General features: G+C 45.9%; 1 protein-coding gene across 3 annotated transcripts in view; it reads right to left on the bottom strand.

Moving 5' to 3' along the window:
- Positions 1-14326, bottom strand: part of LOC146772630 (methanethiol oxidase-like) — a 201531-nt gene that overhangs the window by 55439 nt on the left and 131766 nt on the right. For all 3 annotated transcript variants that reach the window (XM_085638727.1, XM_085638729.1, XM_085638728.1), the window contains exon 9: positions 10519-10640. In XM_085638727.1, the coding sequence (XP_085494853.1) occupies positions 10519-10640 (122 nt within the window). The remainder of the gene's footprint in view (positions 1-10518; positions 10641-14326) is intronic.

Genomic DNA, 14326 nt, shown 5'->3' with positions numbered 1-14326 from the left:
TGGGTGCTATGGATTGGGATGTGGAGTAGACCTCCTTGAGGTCTAAAACCATTATTGATCACCTTGTTGCAGGCGGATGACATCCTGGAAAGTGACCATGTGTAGGTGTTCAGATGGACTGTAGTGACTGGGGGGCCTGAGGTTCAAGATCGGTTTGAGAGAGCCAGGTTTTTGGAGATGAGGAAGTAAAGAGAATAGACCCCTTTGCCTTGGTGGTTGGGCAGGTACTGGCTCTAGGACTGCCTTTTGAAGGAGAGCTTGTCCTTCTTCTTGCAAAAGGATGAGATGATCCCTGCTTAGGGTATGAGTGTAGGGTGGTATATTGAGAGGGGGTGCGAGAAGTTCTATGCAGCAGCTGTGGCGAACAACCACTAACACTCACTTGTCTGTTGTGATTTCCTGCCAGCGGGGGAGGAAGTCCTGGAGTCTTCCACGGACTGGTATTGTGTGATCGGAGGGGGGGGAGGGTGAGTCAATGTTTGGAGGTGGAGGACCCTTTACCAGAACCTCCTTTACTACTGCCTGTTTTGTTGTTGCCCCTGTAAGCACACTTAGTTTTCCCTTGTGCTGCCTGCTGGTGGTAAAACTGCTGCTGCTTCTGGTTTGAGGGGACAAGGTCTAGTGAAGTGGCCTTGGAGCCAGCCAGTATTGCTGTCTACTAAAGGATCCTCTGGGTGAGGGAGTCTGAAGGGCGCCAATGGCTTAAGCAGTGTTGGTGTACTTTTGGATTTCCTCCAACATCTGATCAGCCTGTGGGCTGAAGATAAGCTCACCACTGAAGGGCAGGTTGAGTAAATGTTGCAGGACTTCCTGCTTGAAGCTGGTAATGTTGAACCAGGCATGGTGCCCAATGAGGACCCTGGTGTTAACCTCCCTTTAAGCAGTGTCTGCCACGTCAAGGGCACAGCTGATGGTGGCATTGGAAATAGTCTTTCCCTTATAGACTATTTTCTCTCCCCCATTAAGCCTTGTCATACTAGGAAAGGAGGCCTACAGAGTTGACTTTTCTCCAGTGGATAGTGGCCCCCTACTTCTACCCTTAACCAGCCAGATCCAGGCGCTTGATTTCCTGACCAGGTAGGGGAGCATTGCCCAGGACCTGAGCGGAAGCCTGCTTGTGTGCCATGTGGACAACTAGGAAGCCTTGTGGGACATGTTCCTGACGTAGACTGGGTTAGTGGGAGAAGATTTGGATTATTACTCTACCTGTGCTGTTACCACCATTGCCTTAATAGGCTTCTTGAAAGTATTGGGGTCTGATTTGAGCATTCCCTGGGAGGAACTGGACAGTTTTCTTCAATTTAGAGAGTGTTTCTATCAGTCGTCTTCCTTGCGGAGGAGAGAACAGACATATCTACTTTGTGGAAGGTGGCCGCCCGTTGCATCACCTTGTGGGATGCAAAGGTGTAGTCTGGGAAATATGCCCTCACAGGGTAATGGTCCAGGTCTGGAACCCTCAAGGGATCAACATCTTAGTTGTCCTATGGGTCATCTGTGGGCGCTTGGTCAAATGTAGTCTCATAGCTGCCAAGGTTTCAGATTGCTATATGTGACATTTTCATAATTTCAGTATAATTACGAGTGACATTGAACAACTATGCGCGACACTTTCTTGTGAGCAAAATCAAGCAATGATGACAAGGGAAACATATTAATATCAGAAATTACACCCATTTGAGCAATAAGAAACTCCAAGAAGGTCTTTAAACTGCTGCAAAGCACCACAAATGGAAGGGCACTAACTTAATGTAGCGGTCATCTTAAGCAGAACTTTAGCTGCGCTCCAAAAAGTCATCGTATTAAGCGGTAAAAGTAATGAGTAGACTATATTCTGAGATATGAGGTTTGCAAAAGCATGCTTTTATTTATGTGCGTTAGAAAAGCTCTGGGATTGTGTGGCTTTCTACTTTCACACGTACCCCAGCTTGAGCCAAAGTTTCACTAGTTAAAATTATATAATATTTTCAACATGAACTCAGGGAAAGGAATAATACTTTCAAGTTAACAGAATTTAATTTGCAGGACTTTGTAATCCAAAGATTTATTGGGGTGCTGCCGAACCGCCCTCAGCCTTACTTTTAGCGTCACTACTGGGGCTATGTACATAGTCTCCCTGGGTTAGGGCATGTGCGACCTCCACATCTGATTAAGTCTTCAGGGGATCGGGGGAGGCAATGTTTTAGCTACACACCGAAAGACCTTCCTTAGGGTGGAGTCTGCTAGTGAGCAATCACTGTTTGATCGTGCGGCGCGCTCAATTGGAAATATGTTATTTATTACACAAAGACACACACTCTTGTGGGTGGCTAGTAAACAACGGCTACTACTACTTGTTCTCATTTATCTTCAGCCAGGCAGCCCTGCGTGACTGGTGCGTCAGCAACTCAAGGCAGCTGACAGCTCAGGCTGCGACAAGCGAATCCACCGCATCCCCCGCAGCAATCCACCTTAGTCAGTCCAGGCTGGTGCCGGCTATACGTGTCCTCAGTGAATCCTTCCGGCCACTGTAACGTGAATGCGTCAACAGTCATGACTCGTTCACTGACAACCCGTTCGACAGCACTCTTCTTTGGCTGGCCCGGAATTAAATTATAATTTAAAGGAATTCACCTGGGAGCGGCCATTAAGCCCACAGCTACCACAGGCGGCCTGGCCAGGCTGGTGCAAGCAGTAGCGCAGAGGACCGAGAGCCATTTGCTTGCGGCGCTGCCTGCAAACCAGTGACCTGATGGTCTCAGTTCCTCACACAAACTCCCGGCGCACAGGGACATGACTCTTTCCCCCCCCCCCCCCCCCCCCCCCCCCAGATTGCAAAAAAACGGATTCTACAGCATAAATCGAGGATCAAATGCAAGATACAGGGAGCTCCACTGGTCCAACATTTTCTCACACATAACCACACCGAAAATGACTTGCATTGGTCAATTCTGTTGGTTGTGCGAGATACTAATAAAGATACCATTCAAACTAAACTGAACAGAGCAGAGGCAAGACTTCTAGAAAAATACCACACAGCAACGTTGGGCCTTAACGACAGAGACGAAATGTGGTCTCTCATTCAGGACCCCTGAGAATATCTCTATATGTCATAATGACAACTAGACAACTCTTGACATTTTACTCTTGACCTGATGACTTATCTTTGATCATTTGTATTGTATTATTTTACTCTGACATCTGTAATATACAATACATGTGTCTACTGTGTACTTTTGTTTGTGGGATAATAATCGTCATGTACATAGGCATAGTGCAATGTATTTTCAACATAAACACGTTGATGTGTCTTTTGTAAATTGTTGTTTTTTAGCAATACTGTACGGAGTGGCAGTTTATCGCACAATTGGTGTTTATTCTATTCTAATCACATTCTTTCCCTATCCTTTTACTTTACTTGCTCATTCTAGCGCATTTCTCCTTAGCTTCTTAGTAGGAACAGTCATATTGTTTTCGAGTGTTGTAGTACCACTCGGGCGTAGGGAGCATGCGTCTTTTTTCTATGTCTATGGGTACCACGCACTAGTCCGTCCTCCCTGTTAAGTATTTTAGACTTCCGTCTCCTCAGAGTACGGGATTCCGCTTTGGGAACCGTGTGAAGAGGTAGTCCAGTCAGCGATTGATCCTGGATCATTTAAGGTACGACCATTAGTGGATATGTTCTCCACGCTACTAGGACTGGTCCATAGCTCCAGGTCTCCCAAAGTTTGACGACTTGGTACTTTTTTGTTTCTCCCGTGTCTCGATAGAAGTCACTTCCTTGTCAGATGACATTGCGGATTTCATTGTGCGTTGTTGATTTTGGCAGTCCCGATACATGCCTTGGACCGTTAATGTTTGATGTTTGAGGTAAGACCGGATCATGCTCGACTATAGTGCAGTCCCTTTCCTACACATTAATTACGATTTGGAGTCCTTTTCCTCAGTCCTTTATTTATTTTTATTATTTTTTGCCTTTATTTAGTTGTTCAGTCCATTGATGGAGACATTCCAACGCATTAATATGATGGAATAATTGAGATATTGGTAATATTCTAGTACCTTTTTAGTTGTTGTTATTTTATGGATTCACTTTCCTTCTTTATTTTACTTGGCTTTGGATGATATCACACTACACGGGGGTTTTAATCTTCTTGGTGGTCGAGTTATGCCTTTTTGGTCTTTTTAGTCAGTGATTTGGAACATTTCACGATACTGCCACCCCTAGAGAGGTTCTGTTTTTTCACGGAGAGTTTGTAGATTTGTATATATTTTTGTATATAGAGAATGTACATAAATAGAGTATTATACATATTACATATGTTTGTTTATATTATAGATGTGGTTCCAGGAAATTTTCCCTTATATACCCTAGTCCTGATGAGGCCCCCAAGCAAGTTGGGCTGAAACGCGTCGACTTTTTGATTACAAAGAGCCCCGGATGAATTTGAATTATTGTCCAAATAAGACATATGTAGCACTAAGAAACTTTGTTTAGAGGTGTAATTTTCAATACCTCTCAGTACTACACAATGGGGCTACTTTGACCAATGGAATGTTCACGACAGAAGTGTCCACATCCATTATTTTCTTTAGGGCAATAAGGATTATATTGAATTGTCGTTGAAAATTATTTTCTGCTTTTCTTATGTTTTGAGTAATACATTTATGTTCATTATTGAATTATGTGTGTGCGAATCTTTATCTAAATATTTATTAAGGAAAGTTATCAAATGACACTGTGTTCAGACAATGATATCAATACCAGATGATTTATTCATATATTTAATTAATTTACCGTGAAGGATAATTTGTGGTTTCCTTCATTTTATGAAAGAATTATTATTTGATTGGTTCCTTCGCATCATCTTGTTTCTTGATTATATTTGTCTTACCCAGATGCGTTTGGAAATACTGGGTTCCCCCTTTCTATACATAACACACACACTTTGAAGCGCTTCAGTCATAGTGACAGCTGAAACACTATGCATTATGCATGACAATGCATTTCAGTGCGGAGATGCGAAGCACCACACTGAAATGCGTTAGTCTAAAGCCTGATGCGTGGTACTTGGCAGGACCGCAGTCTTGTAGGGTTGAAAGGGCTGTTTTCTCCATAAGAAGAGAAAGGATCCCTCTGGTGAGTTTGATGGTGGAGGGGGAGGTGGTGTAAGAGGAAGAGCGATATGTTGGAGGTGGCTATTTCCCTGCCCTTTTGTCTCTTCTGTTTAGGAGCTGGAGGGACTCCCATAGCAGGTTGCTCCTCATAAGTCAGTTTCCTCTTCTTGGCAAAGTCTGCAATGGTGTTGTAGGGTGTTTTAGTTCTTTGAAGGCTTGTGGAAGGCTCAAAGCCTTGCAGTTGGGAGTCAATGAATAAATCAATCAATCAGAAGTTTCAAAGCGCGCTGCTCACTCTTGAGGGTCTCAAGGGGCTGGGAGAAGGGGGTGGGGGGTGCGCGCACAGCACCACAAGTCATTTGAAGAGCCAGGTCGTGAGGTCCTTTCTGAATTGGTACAGCGCCAGGCTTCATCAGATGCGGTGAGGGAGTTCATTCCAGGTCTTAGCTGCTAGGCAGGAGAAGGATCTGCCACCCGCTCTGGCCCTGTGGATTCGCAGAACTGTGGCGAGGGCTAGGTCGGCAGAGCGGAGGTTTCTCTTGGGGGCGTGGAAAGAGATTCTTCCATTGAGGTATTGGGGTCCGGAGTTATGGAGGGCTTTGTAGGGGTGTGTGGGCAGTTTGAAGGTTATGCTTCTTTCGACTGGGAGCCAGTTAAAGTCGCAGAGGTGTTGGCTGATATGATGTAGTCATGTCATGGTAGGTCGAGGATAAGTCTAGGTGCTGCGTTCTGGACAGTCAGGAGTTTGCAGAGTTTTTTTTTAGTCCGTCGTAGAGGGGGCTTCCGTAGTCTTCCTTGCATCGGGGGGGGGATTCATTAGAAGGTCTTGCGGAGTGTGTTGAAGCAAGTGGAGGACACAGGATTGCTCCGACTGTTCATGGTGAGTGAAGAGTCAAATATGATACCGAGGTTGCAAGCGTGGTCCGTTGGGGTGGGGGGGGGGGGGGGGGAGTTTCATAGGGCAGGGGGCCACCAGGTGTTGTCCCATGCGGAGGGGGTGGAGCCAAGGATGAGGACTTCTGTTTTCTCCTAGTTGCGCTTCAGGCAGCTGCTGCTCATTCAGGTTGCGATATCCTTCATCCCTTCTTGGAAACTGCGCCTGGTGATGTTGGGTTCCTTGGCAAGGGAGAGGATGAGCTGGGTGTCGTCGGCGTATGAGACAATGTTGAGTCCATGTTTTCTGACGGTGGATGCGAGGGGGGCCATGTAGACATTGAAGAGCATGGGGCTGAGGGAGGATCCTTGGGTTACTCCACATCTGATCTCTGTAGGTTTCGGAGAGTAAGGGTGGGAGTCTTATTCTCTGTGTTCTGCCTGAGAGGAAAGATCGAATCCAGTCTAAGGCTGTTCCCTGAATGCAGGCGTCGTGGAGTCTGGCAGCTATTGTGCGGTGGGAGTCGGTGTTGAAGGCTGCTAAAAGGTCCAGGAGGATGAGAGCTGCAGTGTGGCCTTGGTCGAGGAGGGCACGGATGTCGTCAGTGGCGACTATAAGGGCGGTCTCCAGAGGTGTGGAATTTAATAAAATATCTACTTGTCCACGGGGCAGGTTGCTTCCTAACTCTACTTGTCCTGTATCAAAATCCACTTGCTCCTTTGGTGCCATGTAGCGCAGCGACACATTAGGGCAGCAATCTCATTATATAAGAGCTCTGATATAGCCTCGGATTATGCCAGGGCTCATACCATATTAGTGTTTGAATACTTGCAATCCCCTTATGTTGCCGCTTTTCAACAGAACTATGTACTGGGGCTGAAGGTACTGGTAAGCAATAGTTCCAGGGTTAGAATACACTTTTGAGTCAGTGCAAACCTACTAACTTGAATGTTTTAAGGGTTTTCAACACCCATACTGAGAAATGTTGGAAATTTACTCCTGACAATGGCAGACGTAAACCTTCTTCCAGAGTTGGGAGTAAAACTGCATGTGCAAATCTACACATGCAGTTTTACTCATGCTAAAATGCAGTTCACAAATATTATTATACTATTTCTTGTACTACTTCTGTAAATTCTTGGGAATTCACAAAAGCTGTATAGCTGCACTTAATGCAAGGACATATACCATGAGTACACTTCTGTGACTTTGTTTAATAACTGGGCCCCCAAGTTGGTCTGGCGTTGACCGTGACCTTTTGTGTTTATTAAAATTCAGTCTCGCTCTCTCTGTATCGGCTGGCTTCACTGCGAGCACATCGGGACACAAAGTAGTTTTGTTCAGAGCCAGAAACTACTGTGGCAGTGTGTGTTTTTTGAGCCCATAAAACAATTTTTGCTTTTGCCAATATTTGTTATAATGGTGTTGGCCCGGCAGCTCCCACACCAATCAATAAGGTTTAACAAAAACGGTGCCAAAAAAGTCACTCATTTACAAAACTAAAAAACTGACCACCAATTTTAGACCTACTGGCTTTGCCAATGCTGGTTTATTTTTGTTTCCCATATTCTAATTGAAACTGGTTACACTGATTTTCCATTATGAATATTTTTGGGAAATACAAACCTGCATCAACACATGTTACTAAATGATAAGAAATGGTACCTGACATTTTACAGTGGTTTAGCAAAATGTTTTTTTCCTCCTTTTTTTATGAACATTTTATTTTTAAAGCAAAGAATCATCAATCTTGTTTTCAAGCTTTGCAAATATTTGCATCAAATCATAGAGCATTCTGGGAGCATTATACATAGTCTCATATTGCTAAACTTTGAAAACATGTGTACACATTTTTATACTGAAACCACTGTCAGTAGTGCAGTTGGAGCTTACAACATTTACTTGGAGAGCTCACTTTCAATTACTCAACCATAAATACAAGTTTGAACAGCATTAACAGATGGGCAAAAATATTACTGCAGATAGTGCCCTTCTCTAATCCATAATGTGGTCCTGCAAACTGGCAGCCAATGGATTTAGGCTGCAGGGGGTTGGGCCTACTTGTCCCAAGGACAAAATACACATGGAAACTTGTTGCCCTTGACCCCCAAAAATATGTCCTGGGCATCGGGCTATAGGAATTCCCCATCCCCGAGTCTCTGTGCTGTGGTTGCTGCGGAATCCAGATTGAGAGGTGTCTAGGATGTTGTTGGTTTCTATGAAATGTGCTAGCTCGGTGTCGACGGCTTTCTTGATGACTTTGGCGGCAAAAGGGAGTAGTGAGATGGGCCTGAAGTTCTTGAGATCTGTCGGGTCTGCGGAGGGTTTCTTGAGGAGGGGTTTGCCTTTGCCGCATTTCCAGTCATTGGGGAATGAGGCGATCTCAAGGGAGCAGTTGATAGTTTGGCGTAGTATGGGGCGGTGGCGGCCCTGTGGAAAATGTGTGGCGGGCAGGGGTCAGTAGGTGCTACGGAGTGGATGCTTTTCATAGTCTTTTTGGTGTCTTCTGTGGTGAGAGGAGTCCAGGTGAGGAGGGTCTATTGGATGGTGTTGCTGTAGGGGGGTGTGCCGTGGGCTTGGTCATCTAAATTTTCAAAGAGCGTCTTGACCTTGCGGTGGAAGAAGGAAGGGATTTTGTTGCAGGTCTTGGGAGGGCGGACGTCGGTAGGTTCGCTGTTGGGTCTGGTGAATTCTTGTATGATTGCGAAGAGTTCCTTGGAGTTGGAGAGGATTCTGTCTTGGATGAAGTTTCTCTTTGTTGATTTGATGTGTTGGTGGTGTGCTGTGGTGGCAGCCTTGTAGGCAGTGCGTGTTTCTGGGGTTTTGCTGTTTCTCCACGTTTTCTCCAGTCGTCGGCAAAGGTGCTTGGATTCTCGGAGCTCCATGGGGAACCAGGTGGCTTTTGTGTTATCTGGTGGTGTTCTAGAGGGGGGTGGGGGGAGTGTGTTGGCGCAGTTGGCAATCCAGTGGTGGAGATTGCTTGCTGCAGTGCTGGCGTCTGTCATAGTAGGGGGAGGAGTACAGCTGAGGGCGGAGGCGAGGTGTTCTTCGGAGACTTTGTTCAAGTTTCTGCGTGGCAGGCATGGCGTGCGCGGTGGGTTTTGAGAAGGAGTAATGGATGCAGTGGTGGTCTGTCCAGATCTGTTCAGAGGTGTGGCTGAGGCAAATGTTATTTCCTCCTGTGAAGATGGGGTCGAGTGTGTGTCCTGCCATGTGTGTGGGGGTGGAGAAAAGTTGTTTAAGTCCTATGTTGGTGAGGTTCTCCAGGAGGGTGGTGGTGTTGTGATCGCTGAGGTTGCCTAGGTGGAAGTTCAGGTCCCCGAGCACTATGTAGTCCGTGGAGGCGAGGGCCTCTGAAAGTAGTCATCAAGATGAGAGTGGGCAATGAAGGTTTCCTGATGAATGGAACTGAATTGTACCATATAGATATAGGTCAGAGTGGAGGCGTCAGGAACACCACAAAACTCTGATCTCCAGTAGTACGTGGTCAAACCCAATGGTGGAAAAAAACAACAACAAAAAAAATGGTGCCCATGCACATTGCCAACAAAGGGAAGAGTCACAGGGCACCTGCGAGCAAAAACAGCTTGCTAACTTCTGAGCACAACGCTAGATGGCAGGAATATGCAGAGCATGTGTATCTACAGCAACACATGCTACAAACATAAGGTTTCTAACTCAAATAGAAAAAATAACATAATACTGCTGGAGAATGTGCTGCATAATTTCTTTTTTTTGCTGCAAATTTATCCTGTCATTAAACAATACACTAGTGTATTCTAACGTCGGTGGCCGCTATCCAGTGTAAGTCATCACTAAACAGTGAGCTAATGATGGATGAGCCAATTCCATACAAGATACACTTTGGTGTAACATAGCAAAGAATAGTCCACTGTGCAATTTAGCGAAAAATAACCATTTTAACATAGCTGAAAATATCCTACAGTGTACAGTCCAGTTAGACTGTGTTATCTTATACTACACCAGAGAATATCATTTGTAACAGAGCTGAGAATGTTCTACTGTGCACCACAGTCGACAATATTCTTCTTCGAAATTTATCTAAAAAAAAAAAAATCAATGGTCGACCAGATTGAAAATATTCTACTGTGTGATATAGCGGAGTATGTTTGACCGGGGAACTGTTGAGAATCTCGTATTCTAACACAGTTGTGAAAATCTTACTCTGTAACACAACTGATAATTTCCTACTTGTTACTACAACCAAGAGTTACTGCAACACGGTCATGAATGTCCTACTGCATAATATAGCGGAGAATATTTTACTGGGTTGAGAATAACTTGCAGCAGCTGACAACCCCCTAAAATGTACTGCAGCGAGAATATTCTTTGGTGTAACATATCCCAAAATATCCTACAGTGTATATAACACAACTGCTACGAATATCGTACCGAGTAACAATTTTGAGTATATTCAACTATGCAATATCCTAATGTGTAACAAAGACCAGATTATTCCACTATGTAACATAGCCAAGAATAGCCTACTTACAATAGGTCAGTGACTAACGAAAGAACAGAGACCTCACCTGTCCAACCAGTTTGGGCTTCTTGGTGTCCGTTATATCATACTGGCGAATATCTCCATGCAGCCAGTTACTGAAGTACAAAAAGCGGTCGTCCAGAGATAGCAGAATATCTGTGATGAGACCTTAGTGAAGGAAGCATTAAGGCACATGTAAATAAGGGAGGCACAGGCAATACAAACACCAGCTTCAGTAAACAGTGCCAATATACTCGGTTTACAATTAGTAAAGCATTAATAGCATTGTTGAGTCTGCAGGTCAGAAAGTCCTACCTCACTTCAGCGATGAATGTAGTCATCTAAAATCACCAACTGAAGTGCGAAACTACTGGGGAAAGCATCGCTACAACTAACAAGCATTGGAAATGCAATAGGTCTCGCCTTTGTTTAAGTTAAAGCTATTTGCTTTGCTAATGGTATTGTATTTTAGCTACGTCTTATTGAGTGTATGTATGTGATATGTTGTGGCTTTATGTTGTTAGAATTGCAATTGTTAGCTGTGTAGTAGGTTAAAGCATAGCGTTAGGAGGAGAAGAGTGGTGTTTAAGATTTGGGAAGGAGAGTGAGGAGAAGGATAGCATTTGGGCTAATGAAGCATAGTGAGGAGGAGAGCAGCATGAGGCAGAAGAAAGGGGAGTGAGGAGAGCAGCATGAGGCAGAAGAAAGGGGAGTGAGGAGAGCAGCATGAGGCAGAAGAAAGGGGAGTGAGGAGAGCAGCATGAGGCAGAAGAAAGGGGAGTGAGGAGAGCAGCATGAGGGAGAAGGAAGGGGAGTGAGGAGAGCAGTATGAGGGAGAAGGAAGGGGAGTGAGGAGAGCAGCATGAGGCAGAAGGAAGGGGAGTGAGGAGAGCAGCATGAGGCAGAAGAAAGGGGAGTGAGGAGAGCAGCATGAGGCAGAAGAAAGGGGAGTGAGGAGAGCAGCATGAGGCAGAAGAAAGGGGAGTGAGGAGAGCAGCATGAGGCAGAAGAAAGGGGAGTGAGGAGAGCAGCATGAGGCAGAAGAAAGGGGAGTGAGGAGAGCAGCATGAGGCAGAAGAAAGGGGAGTGAGGAGAGCAGTATGAGGGAGAAGAAAGGGGAGTGAGGAGAGCAGTATGAGGGAGAAGAAAGGGGAGTGAGGAGAGCAGCATGAGGCAGAAGAAAGGGGAGTGAGGAGAGCAGCATGAGGCAGAAGAAAGGGGAGTGAGGAGAGCAGCATGAGGCAGAAGAAAGGGGAGTGAGGAGAGCAGCATGAGGCAGAAGAAAGGGGAGTGAGGAGAGCAGCATGAGGCAGAAGAAAGGGGAGTGAGGAGAGCAGCATGAGGCAGAAGAAAGGGGAGTGAGGAGAGCAGCATGAGGCAGAAGAAAGGGGAGTGAGGAGAGCAGCATGAGGCAGAAGAAAGGGGAGTGAGGAGAGCAGCATGAGGGAGAAGAAAGGGGAGTGAGGAGAGCAGTATGAGGGAGAAGAAAGGGGAGTGAGGAGAGCAGCATGAGGGAGAAGAAAGGGGAGTGAGGAGAGCAGCATGAGGCAGAAGAAAGGGGAGTGAGGAGAGCAGCATGAGGGAGAAGAAAGGGGAGTGAGGAGAGCAGTATGAGGGAGAAGAAAGGGGAGTGAGGAGAGCAGTATGAGGGAGAAGGAAGGGGAGTGAGGAGAGCAGTATGAGGGAGAAGAAAGGGGAGTGAGGAGAGCAGTATGAGGGAGAAGAAAGGGGAGTGAGGAGAGCAGTATGAGGCAGAAGAAAGGGGAGTGAGGAGAGCAGTATGAGGGAGAAGGAAGATGGCGTGGAGGAGATTAGCGTGATGTTGAAGGAAGGGTAGTGTGTAGAGCAGCATGAGGCATAAGGAAGGAGACCAGAGTAGGAGAGTAGCAGGAGTGATGTGAAAGGAGTGTGAGCAGTAGAAGAGCGGTGTAGGGTGGAAGGAAAGTTTATTAGATTAGTATTAGGCATAAGGAAGTAGATAGGTATAAAAGAGCAGTGTGAGGGGGATTGCAGTAGAAGGAGGAGGGTAAGAGCAGTGTGAGGCAGAAGGACTGAGAGTGATGAGGGTAAGAGCGGTGTGAGGCACAAGGATTGTGAGTGTGGATGAGAGTAGTATGAGGCATATGCATGTAACTGGCGTGAGTGATGCCGTGAACACCGCGTCAGTACCGTGAGGGCACCGGTTTACTGGGAAGCGCTATATTCTACCCAGTGTTATGTACACACACATAGCACAATTTTAGGAGCTGCCATTTAGAGGCAGACCGAAGGGGAACCGTATCTGCCCGAAGCATTAAATCTCATCAGGGAACAATGTGCAAACGTGAAATAAAATTGAAGGTAATGTAGCAAATACGTAGTGGGAAAAAAAGAGAATATATTCTTGGACGGTAAAGTAAAAAGGAAACGGACTCTGGCTGTGGTGGGAGGGGCGACATTTCTGCTTACCTTCCTCATTAACATGCCCCTGCCACTGATACTTGGCTAGGAGTATATAGTATAGCGCTTCATTGACACCACAAGAAAGCGCTGATAGGGTAGAATGAGAGGAGTGGTACCAAGACACCCATTTTAGCGGTTTAGATAACAAGGAGGGGGGAGTTAATAGGAAATGTAATGAAAAGCGTGAATAAGGCAAAAGATGGCAGAATGGACGTGGCGTCAACCCAGGCACGGGACTAGGCCTTTCAGCGGCAGTCCCTGCATGAGCACCCCCCTGTTAATGGCCGGCAGGACTATGTGAGACTTATTGCATTGGAAATGCTTGGTGTATGAAAGAAGCAGACAGAGTGCTGGAAATGTACGCAGGGAAAAGTAAATGAAAATACAGTGTACAGCAGGGAGGAGGATGACGGGTTGGGGCCTCCCAGGGATTTTATTTTTTTAATGAGCTTTTATACAGCGCAAACTTTACACAGAGGTGTCAGAGGGCTTTACCATAGAATCAGTTACATTACATATGGACTTTAGAGTACATTAATAACAAAAGATATTGTGCGCCCACTTAACTGACACACAAACACATCTCTCTCACACATGCACAAAACAATTGCCAGTGGCTTAAGAAGGCTATCCCAGAGCCCTTTTCTATATGTAGCATTTCACAAGTGCTGAAGGAGGGGAAGGGGCAGCGCGAGAGGGGGCAGTGCGAGGGAGGATGGGGGCTGAACTGAGGAGAGCCACCGGAGCGGCCATTGTGCATTACAAGTGTGCAAGGCCCAAAAAACATTAACTAACAAGAATTTCTTTTAAATGCCTGGCAATGTTCAAGTCTCTCTCGTTCCTTTGAGAGGTGCAGCTTGTGGGATTCTCAGACATCCCCACACACGATGTACAATAACAGTGAGCATGTCTGTAGCATGAGAATGTAAACACTCCCGGCCACTGGAGTTTAAGGGAGCATGGTGCACCCGTGCCAGGGATCTGCAAGCTCTGAAAAGCCACTAAGGTAAGTTCGACCAACAGCCACCACCAATATTGAGTTTTTTCTTAACATTTTGGGGTTGCGAGGACCATCGTTTTAAAATAAGTAATCCAGATTTTTTTCCCAAACATAGTACAAAAATAGAGACACTTCCTGAATCTGAGGGCGGCAGAACAGGCAGGAAACTGCACTCTTCTAAGCGGCCATTTTCGATTTCTGTGGCCAGCAGCAGGAAAAAGTTTTAACAAGACGGCATGCGCGGCTGTTGCACCACTGCCGGAGAGAGGCGAGCTCCGGAGTCAGACGGGCCTAAGAGGTGCCCGGCAGCAGGTCCTGGGTCTGATGGGTGGTAAAGTGACCATTATAGTCAATGGGGTGACCCAATTAGTCCACGGACCTGGGTAAGGATTGTTACAAAAACAATGGTCCT

The sequence above is a fragment of the Triturus cristatus genome, chromosome 12 (genome assembly GCF_964204655.1).
Source record: "Triturus cristatus chromosome 12, aTriCri1.1, whole genome shotgun sequence".
Classification (NCBI taxonomy): Eukaryota; Metazoa; Chordata; class Amphibia; order Caudata; family Salamandridae; genus Triturus; species Triturus cristatus.
Note: the sequence above shows the minus strand (reverse complement) of the source record. Positions and strands in the feature narration are given on the sequence as shown.